Source organism: Pogoniulus pusillus, chromosome 18, assembly GCF_015220805.1.
Source record: "Pogoniulus pusillus isolate bPogPus1 chromosome 18, bPogPus1.pri, whole genome shotgun sequence".
Lineage (NCBI taxonomy): Eukaryota > Metazoa > Chordata > Aves > Piciformes > Lybiidae > Pogoniulus > Pogoniulus pusillus.
In genome coordinates, this window is record NC_087281.1 from 17,221,939 (window position 1) to 17,241,277 (window position 19,339).

At 42.8% G+C, this 19,339-nt stretch overlaps 1 protein-coding gene across 2 annotated transcripts in view; it reads right to left on the reverse strand.

The window, feature by feature from the left end:
- Positions 1-10,852, reverse strand: part of NID1 (nidogen 1) — a 49,166-nt gene extending 38,314 nt beyond the window's left edge. For both annotated transcript variants that reach the window (XM_064158580.1, XM_064158579.1), the window contains exons 1-4: positions 10,636-10,852; positions 3,420-3,719; positions 2,041-2,270; positions 521-948 (exon numbers count right to left, since the gene is read on the reverse strand). In XM_064158580.1, coding sequence (XP_064014650.1) covers positions 521-948; positions 2,041-2,270; positions 3,420-3,719; positions 10,636-10,839 — 1,162 coding nt within the window. In that variant the 5' untranslated portion in view covers positions 10,840-10,852. The remainder of the gene's footprint in view (positions 1-520; positions 949-2,040; positions 2,271-3,419; positions 3,720-10,635) is intronic.
- Positions 10,853-19,339: the final 8,487 nt, after the last annotated feature.

The window sequence follows — 19,339 nt, forward strand, 5'->3', positions numbered from 1 at the left end:
CTAAATGACCTCCTTTCAGCAGCACCTCTATGAAAGGAAATAAGCAAGGTTTCAGTAGAAATGATCATAAAACCCTTGCCAGGAAGGGTCACCTAATGCTAACACTTAACGCTTAATACTAAACTTAAGATCATACCTTTAACAACAGTCCTGGGCAAAAGAGAAGAAGGGATCGGTTGCCATTAAGAATGCATCAGCTTTAGGAATACAATTATCCCTACAAGAATCTTTCCTTTGGAGAGATTCCAGTTCCTCAGACACACAGTAAGTGTGCTCTCTGGTGCTTGACTGTGGCACTAGTTTACAAGACTGGTGAGATCTGAATCTGAGCTGAGATGCAAACTAACTGCCAAGATGAATAAAGTGAATTTATTAAACCTGTCCAGATTTTCATATACGAAGGTAGTGAGAGGGAAACAGATTATCCCTTTAGTAGTTCAGTTTCTTTCATGCCTATGGCTCAGGTTATTTTACAGCCTCTCCATCTTAGAAGTACCCAAGATGTCAAAAAAGACCTTACCTATACCAGTTTCATCAAATTCTTCCACATCTATGACTTGGGGTTGCTGGGGGGGCAACTGCTGGACCTGGAAGTGGCGAGGTGGAGCTTTTGCTGTTGGGAAATCTTGATGATTGTAAAAAGACTCAGTTGAAGGTGTTCCTGTTACATCTTGGTATGAACTCAGAAAATCTTCTGCAGTTAGCTGAGGAATGCTGTATGTAACATGGTGCTGATCCTCTTCTGTGCTGTCTGTACTACTGGTGACATACTGCTGTCTTATTTCAGTGGAGCCATAGTCCAACATAAACGGTTTTGAAGTCATCTCCTGTTCTTGTTCACTGGACTCTAGACTCTCCAAAATGTTGCTGATCTTGGCAGGCACAATGCTGTCAGATGAGCTACCAATCTCAAACACCCACACACCTTGTTTCCCAGCATTGCTGCTTCTATCAAAGAAAAGAATAATGCCAAATCGAAATCACAGAATCACAGAAATATCCAGGTTGGAAAAGACCCTCAGGATCACCAAGTCCAACTGATAACCCTACTCTAAAAGATGCACCTAAACCATATCCATAAGCACCGCTTCCAAATGACCCTTAAACACACCCATGGTCTGTGACTCCACCACCTCCCTGGGCAGCTCATTCCAGCGCCTGACCACTCCCTCCATGAAAAACTTCTTCCTCACGTCCAATCTAAGCCTACCCAGCCTCAGCTTGAGGCCATTCCCCCTTGTTCTCTCTCCAATTACCTGTGAGAAGAGACCAGCACCAGCCTCTCAACTGCCCTTCAGGTAGTTGTAGATAGCAATGAGGTCTCCCTCATTTTGACAAATTAGACCAAAGTCTTCCTATTCTTCACCAGAGTGGATATTTATCAGTGGCAGAGTCCTGATTTCTCATGCAATAGCTAATCTATCTTATTATTTATTGTGCTAGTTTGAAGCAGGCTAGAATGTTTTGGTGAGAAGAACAAGATTACAGGCTATGGAAAGAAAACAATGGTGATGTCTACTTCGCTCACAGGCTTGCTGAGATGTATAGGAACAAGAAATAAAAACATTAGATAATCACTCTGGCTTGGGCTGCTGGCTGAGCTGCATCGCTCTAACCTCACCCTCCATTTTTGGCTAACCCACTTTGCTTCCTAGCCCTCTGGCTGAACCTCCAATCTTCCTTGGGACTGGGGTAAGGTTGAGAGGGGTAGGGGGAAGGTGAAGGGGTGGTTGAGAGTCCCTCCTGGGGACTCAGGTTTCTGGGAGGGCTGTTGTGTTTCTGTATTACCTTTTTACCTTGTATATTTCTGCATATAACTGTGTATACTGTAAATATCTGTTTGCCTATTGTGCTAGCTGTAAATATAAGCTTCATTCATATTTCCAGAGCCAGCTGAGTCTAGTCTGGGTGATTTCTACAGTGTGGTGGGGCGGGGGACACCCAAACCATCACATTTATCATTAGCTCGAGTTATAATTAGGGAAAATATGGACCTCCTTGATGCTTTCTTGAGGAGTTTAAACAAACAGAAAAGCATACTTGTGCAAGTTTCTAATGCTGTCTTCGTCGTTAGCTATGACATTGTAGGATCCTGGCTTTTCCCAGAAGTAGTAGTTTGTAGAGGCTTGACTAAAGCCAACCATAGCAGGAATTCTTCCACCACCATTCTTGGAGTAGGTACTATAGAACTGCAAACTATCTTCTGGATAAAGGAAAATAGCATAGGAAGTGGAGTCAGAAGAGGCTAAAACAGCCTGGAATGTGTTTCTCTGAGGAAAAAAAAATTAACATACATTTACTCGTGGAAAAGTAACAACAGTACAACATTCTTTGAAACACAGTTAAAGTAAGAATTTCCATCACACACAACACATCAGTTACTTTCTAGGAGAAATCAATATCACACAAGCTTGTGTTTTGCTTAGGCAGTTTTAAGTTTAGCATGAACAGATATTAAAAAGAAAGCATTATCAAAGGTAAGTTAAATCTCTTCAGAAACAGGCAGAGAGGCTGCCTGAAACATAACAATTCTGAGTTCTGTAACATGTATAGGATGCTATATCATATCCTTTAAATACAGAGAGTGATGTGCTAGACTAAACAGGAAAATTCTGTAAATGGATATTTCAAGAAGAGGTCAGGTTTCATGTTGTTGCCAGTGTGCTTTCCTGCAGCAGCACACCTACATACTGCAGGAATCATTGAGACAGTACCTCAAGCATCAGCTATTCACTGATACCAGAGTACAGAATCCTTACTGTGAACACAATGGCTGTGTTGAGTTATCCACAAGAAACTGACCTTTGGCAAAACAAGATTTGCTAAGTTGTGGTAATGTTCTAAAGTTTGAGCTGGGGTAATTATAGTGCATAAAGTTACATATCTTTTTGGGATAGTACCTAGCATCATTTAAAAAGGAAAAAATGGTTTGCAAGAAACATAACCAACCAACCAACAACAACACAACCAACAACACCATCACCCTCTCTAACTTGCTGCCTAACTAATCCATCTGCTTCCTAACCCCCCCTGGCCAATCCCCCAAACTCACCTTGAACGTAAGGCAAAGTCTGGAGGTAGGGTAGAGAGGTGGGAAGAAGGTAGAAGGGTGGTTGGAAGCCCCTCCTAGGGACTCTGGTTTCTGGGAGGGCCGTTGTGTTTCTGTATTACTTTTTAACTTGTCTATTTCTGTCTATAGTTGTATCTATTGTAAATACCTGCTTGTATATTGTGCTAAGCTGTATATATAAAGCTCCATTCAATTTCCATCTCGGCTGAGTCTAGTCTGGGTGATTTTCTTAAGTGTGGGGGAGTGGGTAACACCCACACCATCACAAAATGGAATTCAGACCTTCAAAACCACAGATCACTGTGTTATACTTCAGTTGAACAAGTGTCCAACACGTCTTAGAGTTTACCTTTTCTTCCAAAGCATGGTCTTCTCCCGGTGCCTGGTAAGGAGCCACAAGCTTCCAGGTAACAATGACAACGCTGCTGGGATCAAAAGTAGTCTCAGGAAAACCTCTTTTGATATAGTCTGATGCAAGCTGCAACACATCTGAGGATGCATCTTCTCTGTAATACACATTTCCACGTCCATCTGTTGTGTCGAGGTCAGCCATAAAAGGAGCAATAGCCCCAAAACTGACTGGGAATTGACCAAGATACTTTTCTTCACTTGATGGTTCATTCACTGCAATAATCCCATTAGTGACAACCTAATAAAAAGGTGAAAATCATGAGACAGATGCTGTTCCTATGACCATCTCCCACACCCACATGCTCTAGACTACAATATTTTCATTGTATTTCCAACAGAATCGAGTTAAAAGTCATTCTGGTATTTAAAAAGTAACTGAACGTGTTTAGGATTTTGTTTTATATTCCATGTCACCAGTTCTGGACTTCAGTTGCCTGAAATCAGAGGTCTGCTTTAGAGATACACCAATCCTTTTCCCATAGACAAAAATACTAGCTATTTAAATCTCAGGTGGTTGTTGTCCTTTCTAAAAGCAATATACATAACCACCACATTTCACAATTTGCCAAGTCTTTCCCAGAATAGGACCCAGTGCAATCCCCCTGAGTCCGTCAGGAATTGTGTACAGACCCTCCTAGGTGACCATAAACTGTTCTCACTTTCAACTGTTACTATCCTGACCAGCAATTTTAAAAAGGTATGACTGGGAATGGCAAGTTAAAATTCAAGCATTTGAAACAGTTCCTTTTTTGTTAACCAGTGAGCTAGGTTCTTTCCTGCTGTAAAGCAGGACTGACCACAGAGAAACTGTACCAGAGTCCTAGCATGGCCCTTGGGAACCTGGACTTCTACCTTGAAGGCAGAGAAGAATGCTTCATCTGGACAGTTCAGAAAACTGCCCATTCTCAAGATAATCTGATGTTAATGAGATCAAAAAACAAACAATACAAAACAAAACCAGAAAAAAGGGCAGGACAAAAGGAGAACCTGAACTGCTCTTTCTCAACCCTTTCTACCCCCATAAATCATGGCACAAGAGGCTGTTGTTCTCATGAAAACAAGTTTGGGAGTCAAGACATAAATGGGTCAGCTGAGCTTTCCATGTTACTACAGCTCTGCCTCACAAGCTGATACAAATTCTGAGCCAAGAACTGATGTACACAAAGATGTTCATCTGGAAAGAAAAAAAAACACCTGTTCCATGTTTAAATACTGCAATAGCTTGGGCAAAAGTCTTCTGAAAAGATGCACAGATTTCTCTTTGCATGGCCAGCACTGCTTTAATTTTCACTTCATTACAACCATTCTCCTAGCAACATCTCTGCTACTGTGCAAGGTGCTGCTCACTTGGGATATGCTGGGAGCACAGCTTAAATACCTGTGGCTATAGAGACACAGAAACAGAATTTCTATAGCAGATACAGGCCACTCTGTAAATTCCTTTATAGCTGAGTGCACTTCTGTAAATGAAATTCCCAATCTGAAAATCTATACCTACCAGCTCAGGAAGATTTAGCTGGTCAGTGAGATAACTCATAGCTAGCCACCTCTGACTAAAAATAGACTAAACAGATAGAGGTAGATGCTAGGGCATGCCCAAGTGAGACAAACTCCTTTGGCAAACCAGAGCACTTTTGAGCACTCAGAAGCAGCAAGCAAGAATACAGTTGTCAGGCCCTGAGGCAGTGCTTAAACTGCTCGCACACAGATTTTTGTCCCAGGACCTTTATCCAGATGTGTCCAGTACTGTAAGAGTCAGACACATATAAATGTTTACAAGTGTTTAACTGCCTGATAACAGGACACATCTGACTACGTGAAGCTGCTGCCACACACATATGACTCAGAAAGCGACAGAGGTCCTAAAACCACAAGATATGAAACTAACACTGCCACCCGCCCTGATTTATCACACTCACAGGGATCCTTGAACTCACAAGGATTTCAAGAACAAACTGCTGCTAGATCTTTTCACAAGGTCAAGGTGTTAACAGAGCTACACAATCTCTATCAGTGCTTAGGTTACAGTGGCCCCTGTAACTCAGGCTACAAAGCCAACTAGCCCAGCAGCCTGTCCCCAGACATACCTGCCAGGTTACAGGTTCAGCAGAAGAGAAGGACATGCACGTATTCCTTTGACCAGCCTCCAGCCACATTCAGCTCAAGGGTTTCCCTGTGGTTTGACTGTTTATTCATCATCAGTGAATCTCCTATTACATCTTTCCTTCAACATATACAAACTTTATACATTCACAAAGGCCTTTAAAAAGGAATTCCACAGACCCATGACTCATACCACAAGATCTCTCCAACTTTTATTTCTTTTCAGTCTGGCTCCCAGCTGCATTTCTTCGCCTGTAGTTTTTTGTATCAGGACATACTACCAGTCAGATACTACCTAGTCTCTATGTAATTTCTCCTCCTTGAATGAAGACTATCAGCCTATTCATGCTTGCCCTATATAAGTGCTGTTCCCCACCTCTTATTGTTCCCACTCTTGCTAGACTTTCTTTCCCCTTTTGTACTATTTTGGAAAGAAGAAATCCAATACTACCTATATTCTTCATGATGCAGAGTAATTATGGGCTGTGCAAGATGGCAAAGGATTTTTGCTACAAATGTCTTGGCACTATCCCTTAAAAACTGGACCATCATTACTACTGCTATACAGAGCAACTCAGAAATAGTGTAGTATGAGAACTCCTTCAAATATAGTCTGCATCTTGTCAGATTCAACTCAACACATCATACACCTATACCTGGGACCCTCCTTTGTGTGCTAGTTTGAGACAAATTGGAATATTTTAGTGAGAGAAATTAGATTATGGGCTGTGAAATGGAAACAGTGGTGATGTTTAGTTCACTCATAGGCTTGCTGAGATGTATAAAAACAAGAACACAAAACACAGATGAGACAGTGTGTGTGGGTCTGTCGGAGCCTGTGCTTTCTCCCTGGGCTGTTCTCTGTGTAACTAATCCTTCTGATTTCTAACACCCCTTGCCGACCCTCCAAGATCACCTTGCACATAAGACAAACTCCGGGATAAGGCAGAGGGGTGGAAAGAAGGTGGAAGGGCAGTTGGGAGCCCCTCCTGGGGACTCTGATTTCTGGGAGGGCTGTTGTGTTTCTGTATTACTTGTAACTTGTATATTTCTGTATACAGCTGTATATATTGCAAATATCTGCTTGTATATTGTGCTAAACTGTAAACATAAAGCTTCATTCCTTAATTTCCAGCTCGACTGAGTCTAGTCTGGGTGATTTCATAAGAAGGAGGGGACAAGTAACACCCAAACCATCACACACTGGCGGCCCAGCAGATCAGAGCATGCCCCCTGCCACTCACTAGTGGACAATCAGCTTGCTATTTAACTGAATAGTGGCTAGCACAAAACTTTAGCTAAAGGCAGCACACAGTTCACACTGTATATCAGAAAATGTTTTCTAAATGCTGACTGTATTGTCTGAAGATACAGAATTTAATTAGCTGCTACAGTGGAAAATACTAAAAGAGTTAAGATAGTGTACAAAAATGGGGAGTTTGCTTTATGAATGAACAGTGTATCTAAGATATACAAGCAGTATGTAATCTGCATGAGCATGATGGGAATGCAGATCATGTTAGAAAGGGGGAGAAGCTGAATGTTGTCATCATATTTCCTCGAATCATTTGTGACTTAACTGTGACCACAGACTCTGTGGTTAACTATGAAATTCAGCAACACAGACCCAGAAAGACAGCATAGGTTACCCTCATCTGCAGGCAGACAAGAAACAAAGATCTAGTCCAGAAAGGTTCCAGAACTTCTCTAACATCTGCACACTAGAAAATGCCTCATATCTCTGTAAAGACAGAAGTTATCCTAAAAATTAAAAGTCACCAATTACACTGTACCACTGGAAGACAGCAGGGCAGATGGTGGGCATTACAGTCTGCTTGCTAAGACATTTCAGCAAGGAGATGCACTCCAGCTTTAAAGTAATAAATTTAGAGTAAATTGAAAGGTTTTCTCTTCCTTCTTCTTGCTTACACTTTTTGTGTATGGGCACCCCTACTCCCACTCTGAATCCTCTTGTAAGAGATGACTGGTGTCTGAAGTATTTTAAACAAATTCCATGCTCTTCATCAGGTTTGGTGTGTGCAGACTTTGTGGCTGCAAAGCCCCCCATTTATGGCAGAGATTAAAACAACAGTAAGAGAAAATACACTAGCAGGAGTAGTTAATACTACAGAACAAAGCAGTGATGAGGAAAAAAATGACCAAACAGTTGGCCTTCCTCTTTTTAAGGGCATGTTTAGCTGTATGTACTCTTATCACCCAGAAAATACTTGCAGGCCATTAAATGAAAATAAATACCACAAATGCTCAATTACTGAGGGAGATTTTTAGTGTAGAGAACAAATGATCATAATTACTGGGAAAATAAAACCAAAGGCTTTTAGTTTTCATATTTAACAACACATTTGTATTGAAAAAGATGGTGAATAGTGATTCTGGGTAGGTAATGGGTTTCATTAAAGTATCATTCCTGTCAAAAAGGAAAAACCCCAAAACCCTAACAAAAAGCCCTGATGAAGCCTCAGGTGGGCGTTGTCTGAAGAAGAGTTGTAGAGTACACCTTTCCTTTTAGGGTATAATGCTATTTAACTTGACAGGAACGAGCACAGATATATTTTTAGCATGCTAAACTTCTGGATTACACACATAGTTAACATACATTCATGGTTTGGAGCAGAACAAGCCACACACTCTCTATCATAGGTCCACCCTGAAAAAATCAAGTGAGAAGGACTCAATAAAGTAACAAACTACTGCTATTGGAGGGGAAAGGGTGTCTGTGTGTGTATAACAAAACAGGATATTCCCCCTGTTCAGTGACTAGTAGTTTTGAGAACTTCAACAGTACTGATTAAGAGAGTTTTGAAAAACAAAATTCATAGAGTGAAATATCAGTTGACTCAAAGCAGCAAAGTTGTCTAATACAACACACGGCCAACTATTAATTTAGGAAGTTAATAAAAGTAATAATTAAAAATTTGATCCAAGCTTGCCTTGAAGGATGCTGACTCTTCCCTAAAAGGAAGTAATTCCTAACCCATTAACTCTTCTGCATCAGCAAGCCGTACTGTGAACTTGAAAAGCCTAAATAAAAGTGTGCTGTTAAAACAAATAGATGGGTGTCTGTTAGAGTTAGGACTCAATGTTATACATCTTGCATAGAGAAACATCGTATGACAGCATGTCTGAGTTTGTTTCCACTTACATTAAAGTTTTCTCTGCTCTCTATGAAAAGGAAAAAAGTTTTGTTGCCAGGGACTTTATAAGAAGCTGATACTAAACAACTGTTCCTCAGAACTCCTTGCCTTTTTACTTATGCGTAGAGCTAACTCAGCTTCTCAACTGTTACAAAAAACACAGAGAGCCCACATGACTTTTCAACTCATTGAAGGCAAAACTTACAAAAATCAAGCACTCATTATTCCGAGGAGCCATACAGAAAGACATATTTCATCACAGCTCAAAATCTGATTCAGGAATTCCTTTAGGTATCATATTTCTACCAATACTATAGGTTTACTATTAACTAGCAACATCTCAGTAAACTCTGCGTGCTGAATAACACCACAGAGCTTATGAAAAGCTTATTGCCAATATACAACAAGCCTGGGTACTTGTGGAGGTCCACGTAAGACTGCTCAACAAATCTCCTGAAACAGGTATACTCCTTTTCTTAACGCCACAGAGTTTGTCTTGTGCCTCTATTTTGCAATACTTGTGACAGATTAAATGCAAGATAAAAGCCTCTCAAGAACATGTAGATTGATACGAAATACCATTAATCACCAGACTTTGCCTGTATTGAAAGAGTTCCTTCTCAGAATTGAATAACCTTGCTGAAAGAGCCCCAAAAGTGATTCTGGAATGGCCTCCATACAGGTATTCTTCCAGACAAAAATTAACTAGAACCATTCGTGTTTTATGGCACAGGCAAGTAACAAGATCATTAACCTCAAGAAACCTAGTGTTGTTAACCAGTTTACTGCCCTTTGAAAACTGTTCTCTTTCTGTCACTTATCTAACAAGTCACTTGTTATCTTTTCTTCTCAGTCACTGGACACAGAGACTGCTGTCTTTCACGAACATGTCTGCACTTCAAAAAGTTTGTTTTTCACTTGTGTTGGATAATCAATGACCACATTTAAGAGTATGGAAGACGAGACAATGAACTAAGAGTCAAAAGCAAATCTGGCCACTTCATACTTCTGAATTACTTCACTTTTACTGGCAGTCTCAGTTAACACAATCTATTTTCCACACAGACGTAGCATGAATCCCTCAAAATGGGATTTCTGATTTCAGGATTTATCTAGGTAGAGGCAGTGTGAACAGTGACGAAAATTACAGCCGAAGTGGCAACACTAATATAACTCAATGCAAGCATAGTAAACCTTCAAGTACACGGGAACTACACCAAGTTTTCAATGACTGCAGTCACATAAAAGTCTAATTTCCCAAGTGAGTACATGTGAGTAAGTCTCCAAAGTTGTATCCTGGACCCATGCTGATAAAGTACGTTGGTATATCTGGACACAGAGGCGAGGTTTAACTTTATCAGATTAAAGCCCTTCCTTGCTGAGACCCCTCTGAATATGCTAGCTAGCATCTTCAGTTGCCAGATGAGGTTTGAGGGGAAAAGATACAATGACAAAACAGACAGTACCGTTGCAGACTTTTGCAGGCATTCTGCCATTTAAAACTTTCTTTTTTTTTCCTGGCTGCTCTTGAGCAGCTCTGCTCCAGACAATCTGTTTTCAATCCCACCTTCATATACTACAACACATCCTTCATTAGCTATAAACACACACACACAACTCTGGGGTGCAGAGTCAGCCATGAGGCACACACACACATGGCTGAGGTCTGTCTGCCTGCAGCTCAAATCTTGCAGTCGCTCTGCATGTGGATTTCCTTCGCCCGAGAGACCCTGGTGCGTTTGACCAACCTCTGACCACGTCGCTCACAACCCCGACGTGAAAACCGACAAGCATCACTACTCAACCGCCTAGAGCTAGGAAGCATTACGGCGAGAGGCGACAAGTCTCCGGGGGAGTCCCTAGCAGTCTTTCCGACCCTCCCTGCCCCACACTCACGTAGAGGGAGCGGACGGCAGCGCCGTAGAAGTGCAGGGGTACGCTCAGCTCCAGCGCAGCCGAGCGCGCATCGTCCCCGAGGTCCAGCACGGCGTCGCCGCGATCCTGGCCGTGCGGCAGCAACGACAGCCGCTGGGCAGGCAGCGCCATGGGCAGCGCTAGGGCCAGCAGCACCCAGCGCTGGTAGCTCATCGCGTCCTGCATCCCCAAAGCTGCGAGCGCGGCGGCGCCGTGCTGCTGCTATAAACTCGGGCAGCAGGGCGGCCGGGCCAGGCCGGCAGGCGGGGGCGCGGTGCCGTGGCCAATGGCTGGGCTGGGGGAGAGCAGGCCCCACCGGAGCACCACGGGCGCGGCTCCGCCCTGCCCTCCACTGGGACCCCCTGGAGCCTGCTCCCACAGCCCCGATCTCCAGGGCACAAGGGGAGGGGGACTCTCCCCTCGCCTCTGAGCCTTGGAGAGCCGGCGGCGGGGAGCGGGCTCTCAGGGAGGGCTGCGCTGGTGCGCCCCGACGGCTTTCGGGAGCAGCGGCGCCCCGGGACGAACGGCGCGGAGAGGGACTCCGGTGCGGGGCTGGGGCACGCCGGATTCGCACAGCCACGGCTGGCTCCCAGCACCAGAGAGGTTTCTGCATTACTCAAAAGGTATCCCAGCAGCTACAACCTCTTTCCACCAGTGTGCCAACAACAGACCAAAGTACCAAAATCAACAGAAAGAAGACTGACTCCCTGTACTGTCTTCTGAAGCAATTGTGACAGCAGCTGCCTATTACTGCAGGGAAATGAAGACATACACTGGGATGTGTTTTATAAACTAATACCATCAGTGCATTTGGCTAAATAAAGCCAAATAAAGTTATCCTTAAATAAAAAACTCACTTGTGATATGAGATATGTAGGAAAGAGATATGGGATCAGTCCTGCTACCAGTTTTGTTCAACATCTTTGCTGGCAACATGGGCACTAGCACTGAGTGCACCCTCAGCGAGTTTGCTGATGACACCAGGCTGTGTGGTGCAGCAGATATGCTGGAGGAAAGGGATGCCATCCAGAGGGACCTGGACAGGCTGGAGAGGTGGGCACAAGCAAACCTCATGAGGTTCAGCAAGAACAAGTGCAAGGTCCTGCACCTGGGTCAAGGCATTGCCAAGCACAAATCCAGGCTGGGCAGTGAGTAGCTGGAGAGCAGCCCTGAGGAGAGGGACTTGGGGGTGCGCGTGGATGAAAAGCTCAACCTGAGCCATCAGTGTGCACTTGCAGCCCAGAAAGCCAACCAGAGCCTGGGCTGCATCAGAAGTGTGGCCAGCAGGTCAAGGGAGGTGATTCTCCCCCTCTGCTCTGCTCTGGTGAGACCCCACCTGGAGTACTGCATCCAGTTCTGGATCCCCTATTACAAGAAGGATGTGGACATGCTGGAGTGTGTCCAGAGAACGGCCACTAGGATGCTCAGAGTGCTGAAGCAGCTCTCCTGTGAGGACAGACTGAAAGAGTTGGGGCTGTTCAGTCTGTAGAAGAGGAGGCTCCCAGGTGACCTTATTGTGACCTTCCAGTATCTGAAGGGGCCTACAAAAAAGCTGGGGAAGGACTTTTCAGGATATCAGGGGGACAGGACTAGGGGGAATGGAGCAAAGCTGGAGATGGGGAGGTTCAGGCTTGACATGAGGAGGAAGTTGTTCAGCATGAGAGTGGTGAGAGCCTGGAAGGGGTTGCCCAGGGAGGTGGTTGAGGCCCCATCCCTGGACATGTTTAAGGCCAGCTGGGTGGGGCTCTGGCCAGGCTGATCTAGGGTAGGGTGTCCCTGCCCATGGCAGGGGGGTTGGAACTAGATGATTCTTATGGTCCCTTTCAACCTTGACTGATTCTATGATAACTAAATGCATTCTTTCTGATCCAGTCTTCTTGTATAGCCTAGTATTGCTCACAAGAAAAAACTGGGAAGCATCTGAAGAAGGGCTGTATGCCACATCTCTTTCCTAAAGCTTCAGAGTGCAGATTGTGACATTTAAGCCTATGCCATTTTATTTCCACAGAATGTTTACACCAGAAAATCACCCAAGGAAAGGCAGCTGGAACACTGCCCCCCTGTTTTTTACATGCCTTTTTGATTTCTTTAAGCACCTGCACCACATTTTTGTAAGGAAACATAATTGTGCATGTGGCAAATTGCAAGAGCAGAAGGCATGGCAGGGTAGAGCTACAACCATGCCTACCCAAAAAAAGATAAACGCACTTGTGTAGTTAGTAACTGTTATTATTACTAGCAACTATTTCCAATTGACTTCTGTGTTTCAGTGGAAACAGCTGTTGAGACAAGTAGCAGGGTGGTCTGAGAGGAAAATAAATCTTCTCTCCACACAATCTTCTCTTGCCATGCTTTTGCCTGCAACTTCCCTCCATGTTTTCAGAGGCTTTAATAAAGTAAATGGTGGGATTTAGGGATATCTAGCTAACTACTGCTATGAATGCACTCTCGGTTGAGTCACCAGCATATCTGAGTATAATCATATCCACAAGGACACCTCAAGATACTCAGCTGTGCTATCTTTCTCTTAATTTGATAAATGAATACTTAAACTACAAGCAGTTAAGCAAACCATCTCCCCACCTACATTAGGTCTGTACACTGGAGTACTACCAACTGCCTTCTATAGGAGATCATTCTCCTATTACAACCTTTTCTGTCCAGCACAAGCCTGTTTCCAAACTTGCAGAAGCCAAAGGCAAGATGTGCTTGCGCAATGCAGCTCCACAGAATAACACCTCCAGAATCCCACATACCAATTTTTGAAATGAAAATGTAATTTCTGTTTCTTGAAGTTTTCCAGAGCCATGGTTTCCCTTAGTAAGTCAACTTCAATGAGAGGGTAAGTATGACAAGAAGAAAACTCTCAGAGGATAACATTTTTCTGTCAGATCCAGATGATTTTCTAGCATTATGTCCAGAATTTGGGAGATGAGATCTGTTGGGAAGCCAAATATTGTAAATTTTAAATTGTCTTGAAGGCTTTGAAATGAAGGCTGAAGAACCATCTGCATCTGTGTATTTAAAATAGAGTAAAAACCATGCTGTGGTACATCCTTTGTTTGTTTTTCACTATGCTGTGATTCTCCCTCCTACTGTAAGGGAAGATCAAGATCAGGACCACCTGAGGAACCTCAACATACATAAATCTATCATATCTGATGAGATGCATCCCACAGGTCTGAAGGAATTGGCTAATGAAGCTGCAAGGCCACTCTCCATAGCATTTGATAAGTCCTGGCAGTTGGATGAAGACAAGAAGGGGGCAGCATTGTATCCATCTATAAAAGGTAAAAATAGGAACCTGAAAACTACTAACCTGTCAGCCTGACAATACTGTCTCCAGCTCTGGAGCCCTCAGTACAGGAAAGGCATGGACCTGACAAAGTGCATCCAGAGGAGGGCCATGAAAATGATGGGAGCTGGAACACCACTCGTACAAGGACAGGCTGAGGGAGCTGGGGTTGTTCAGCCTAGGTAAGAGAAGGGTTTGGAGAGATCCAATAGCAATTTCCCAGTACCTAAAGGGGGCCTACAAGAAGTATGGAGAGAGACTATTTACAAAGGTCTGTAATGATAAGGTGATGAGAAGTCATACTAGAGAAGAGATTATTTAGATTGGATGTTAGGAACAAGTTCTTTGCCATGAAGGTGGTGGAAATCTGTAACAGGTTACCCAGGGAGGTGGTTGAGGCCCTGTTCCTGGATATATTCAAGATCAGACTCCACAAGGCTCTGAGCAACCTGATCTAGTGGAGGATGTCCCTGCTTACTGCAGGGGAGCTGGACTAGATGACCTTTAGACATCCCTTCCAACCCAAGCCATTCTATGATTGTTTTGTCTATTGATCATAGTATTTCTGTTGTGGTTGAGCAAGTTTACCTTGCATGTGGATCCCACTGTGAGGACTAATGAGAACTGTTAGTCCTAAAACAAAAAATATTTCTAGGTGTCCTTTCTAGCACCTTCGAAAGGGACAGAAAAGGGACATTCTTACATACCATGTGGTTAATTGGAAGATATTCATTGCTAAAATGAGCCAGAAGGGAGAACCACAAAAAAGGGGCAAAATTTAAGAGACGAAATCTATTCAGACACAGACTGGAATATCACCAGCTAGCATTCCATTGAGACTAGTCTTTCAGAATACAGCAAAGAACATCACATTTGCAATGAATCATAAATCAGATATGGCAGCAGTTTACAAAGCAACATCTCCAGAATGGTCACTGAGATCCTGTACAACGAAGGAGAAGATTTTATTGTGTTACCAGGAGGTAAGTTACAAAGGGATATAACGACACTACTTCTTCAGAGACTGCTTGGGAGATCAGAGACCTCACAGCAAATTCACCATTGGAGTGGATTCAGAGTGAAATAAAAAATATCAGAGGACCAGAGGGTGTGATATACAAGGAATTGTTAAAGAGCTGAACATCTGTACTTGGATACATGATAACAGGGAGGAGATTTAATTAACACCTTCCATCAAAGGTATGGAGTGTCTCCAAATACCTGAGGAGTGCTACCAAACAGATGGAGGAATTACAAGTTTGAGGAGTACAGATAACTAAGAGACTGAAATAACTAAAAGAATCCATGAAACCAAGTAACAGATAAAATATTTACTCACTATGAGGTCTTCTTTTTCAGAAAAACAGATTAGGATGGTGGAAGTTGAAAGAGAGAGCTTTGATTAGTCCAGTACTAGGTGGGTCAGATTACTAAATAACAGATGTTAAGGATGAATTATGCATGTGATCATGGGACAAGAAGCCAAACAGATTTTGACCAGCGTTTCTACCTTCATATAGCACTCAAATAGCTCACAAGTGTACATACACATCTATCTGAAAACTTCTCCTGCTCATTTCCAGAGAAATTTGGAAAAGGAGGATGCAGATACTCTCTCCTGACATTCTCAAACTTGATCCCAGGTTCTATAACAGAGAAAAGGGAGTTAATGCCCCCTTTGCTGGCATGAGTGGAGAAAGGAAAATAATGCCTTCTGCTCCTCATGATGATCTGCTGTCCAAAGATGACAAAGTGTTCCAGTAGATAGATCAAAGGACAGAGTAAGCATGTGGTAATAAATTGGAGAGAACTGAGCATTTGGGATAATGACAGGAAAGAGAAGAACTGAGGTCTGCTGAGAAGCAGCATTTTTTTATAGAGATAAGGTCATGGGAATCAGGGGGTCACAAGCAAAGGCAAGACTTGCAGGAAGATCATGGAGTGAGCATCATAAATTCAAATCACTCTGTCTTGGAACTTGATGTTCATTGCTCATTAGAGCAGAACATGATGAGATTCATTCTGTAATTCTACAGGAGTCTGTACATTAAGGATGTCACAAGACACAAGAACTACTTCCAAAAAGATATGTTTTGCAGCAGAACTTTCTACAGAAAGAGACTAGCTCTGAGATGTTGTTAGGTGCTCTCAAGAAGAGATGCACATGAAGGACATATTGTATCTCACCCTCGGCCTTATCACAGGGTACAAAAAATTACGAATCCCTTCTTTTTTCTCTCATGCAGAGATCTTACAGGGCAACAAAAGGACAAGCTCCTTGGTAACTCATATGCTGTAATGGACAACAGCTGGGTAAGAGTGGGGATGTGCTAACACTTGGCCAGCGTCCTGGTCAGTACAGAAGAGATACTGCTATGTACCATTATATTGCAGCAGTGTAACAGATTAGTAACTGCCTGGAGCAGGGCTAGAAGTGTGTGAGAAACAGTATTTCTCAGGATCCTGCTAGATCTGGTGGTAAGAGAAACTGTGAGTATTTCTAGGGTTACCTTAATCCATTTTTGTGTCCCATTATTAGAACTGTTAAATCAATGAGACAGAAAAAAAAATACCTCAGAGGAAATTACGTAGTGAAGTTGTGTTTATATAGAAGTGTGAACACTTTTCTTCATCCCAATTTGTAACTTAGAAAAAAATGAGATGGAGAACAGAACAGAATAATATCAGCATCACAGAAAGTGACTAGTTAAAAAAAGCAACCATCTGTCATGTAGCCATATGAAAAATATGATGCTTTTAAACCTTTTAAAATACATTTTATCAAAATACCCTTCTTATATCCTAATGCTTATTGTCTGTCAAGAATGGAGTCTCTGATCCAGCAAGAATACCAGGACTTCTCTGCAATGACAGAGAGCTGCAAGAGGTCAAAAAGGTATATAAATAGACTTCTACTTAAACATTCACTGTAGCACTAAGTAAAATGAAAAGCTCAACATGAGCCAGAAGTGTGCACATGCAGCCAAGAGAGCCAACCATGTCCTGGGCTGCATGAAGAGAAGTGCAGCCAGCAGGGCAAGGGAAGTGATTCGCCCCCTTCACTTTGCTCTCGTCAGACCCCACTGGAGTACTGTGTGCAGTTCTGGAGCCCCCAACATAAGAGGGACATGGAACTCTTGGAGCAAGCCCAGAGGAGGTCCACGAAGATGACCAGAGGGCTGGAGCACCTCTGCTATGAGGACAGGCTATGAGAGTTGGGGCTCTGCAGCCTGGAGAAGAGAAGGCTTCAAGGAGACCTTATAGTGGCCTTCCAGTACCTGAAGGGGACATACAGGAAGGCTGGGGAGGGACTATTTACAAGGTCTTGTAATTACAGGACAAGGGGTAATAGGCAGTTGGGAGCCCCTCCTGGGAACTCAGGTTTCTGTGAGGACTGTTGTGTTTCTGTATTACTTTTTAACTTGTATATTTCTGTATATACTGTACATATCTCCTTGTATATTGTGCTAAGCTGTAAATAATAAGCTTCATTCAATTTTCAGAGCCATCTGAGTCTGGTCTGGGTGATTTCCAAAGTGTGGGTGGGTGGGTGGGTAACACCCAAACCATCACAAAGACAAAAATGTGTATTTCATTTTCTCCTATATGCAAAATCCAATTAAAATGTGAAGGAAGATTGTTTTTTAAACAATGAGAATAGTATGTAGAAGAGCAGTTTGTATAGCACTGGAAGATAGAAGTAGAAAAGCTATCCTTTACTTCGTATCTAGTATCTAGGAGTAAAGAAATAACTACTTTGTCCCACTGGTATCTTACTTACTGTGTTGGATTTCAGAACAGAGACAATACACACAGGGAAAACACATAGCCTTGTAACCTGGTGATGGCATTTAATGCATCTCAAGTGAAACTATCACTTCAGATTGAATGTGCATCCAAACAAAAATAATTACTAAATTTTGTGTTCTGTTTTACTTGTGCTCCAGGCTTTGACTGCAATGACTGTGTCATTTGCACAGAGAATACACACACAAAAGATGTTACAAAGCTTCTGGATGACAGTCAACAGGAAAAGACAGGCTAAGCATTAGTCTGATGCTATTAGTGGCTAGAAATTCAAAACCAAACTATTATGAGAGAAGCTCAGCCCCAACTTTTCTGCAGAAGGCCTAATAAATTCTGAATCATTGGCACAGTCTCCCTTGTGGAAGTCAAGCTATTATCTCATATGTACATGTAAAGCCTCATTGGTCCTGGTCCTGCCTAGATTCTCTGCCTGACAGAATAATACAGCTTGCAACAATTTTCATTTAGAAAAAGTAGAGGTGATTCCTCAGATGAGTCTAAATAACTATTACAATTTAGAGAGAAGGCTGAACTCATTTTACCTCATTATGACTGCATGATCATAGAATCAACCAAGATGGAAGAGACCTCCAAGATCATCCAGTCCAACCTAGCACCCAGCCCTAGCCAGTCAATTAGACCATGGCACTGAATGCGTCATCCAGTCTTTTCTTGAACACCTCCAGGGATGGTGACTCCACCACCTCTCTGGGCAGCCCATTCCAATGGCAAATCACTCTCTCTGGGAAGAATGAAAAGTATGAAATTGATTTTGTTTCTTAATTTACACAATCTGAAATTTAATTGTGTTTCGGCTCGAGGTGAGGAGAAAGTTCTTCACTGAGAGAGTCATTGGGCACTGGAATGGGCTGCCTGGGGAGGTGGTGGAGTCGTCGTCCCTGGAGCTGTTCAAGGCAAGGTTGGATGTGGCACTTGGTGCCATGGTCTAGCCTTGGGCACTGTGGTAAAGGGTTGGACTTGATGATCTGTGAGGTCTCTTCCAACCTTGGTGATACTGTGATACTGTGATAACCTAGATCCTATAGACTGTATATTGCATTATCCCTATATTTACTAACATGGATGTACATAACTCCTCATAGGGAGGATCTTTTACAAGGAAAAAAGAGTTATTTTTTAAATTTACTTTTTGAGGTGGAATCCATTGCCTAAGATAGTGAAATTCACCCTTGAGAGCATATCATTACCCTGAGCAGCTCTAAGTCAAGCAGAAACTGATTTTCATTCAGGGTAGATGATGCTGTGGTGAGGCAAAGGCCAACAATTTACTGGTTTTCACAGAAGGACTAGATAACATAAGAAATACTTAATAAAGATAACACTCACTGTTATTAACTGTATGGTCTCAAAACTAGATTGCAATTAATCTTTACATGTAGACATATTTGAGAAAGGCCTGCATAGTGGGAGAACAAAGTCCCTTATACAAATGCATGATCAGTGAGGCTGAACCCTAGGTGCCAGTATTTCCTTTAATGAGGTTGCTTGGAAATGTTTTCTTCATTGGATAAGGTCTACTAAGAAAATCCTTCCATTAAAAAAAAAGGGGGGGAGAGGGGGAGA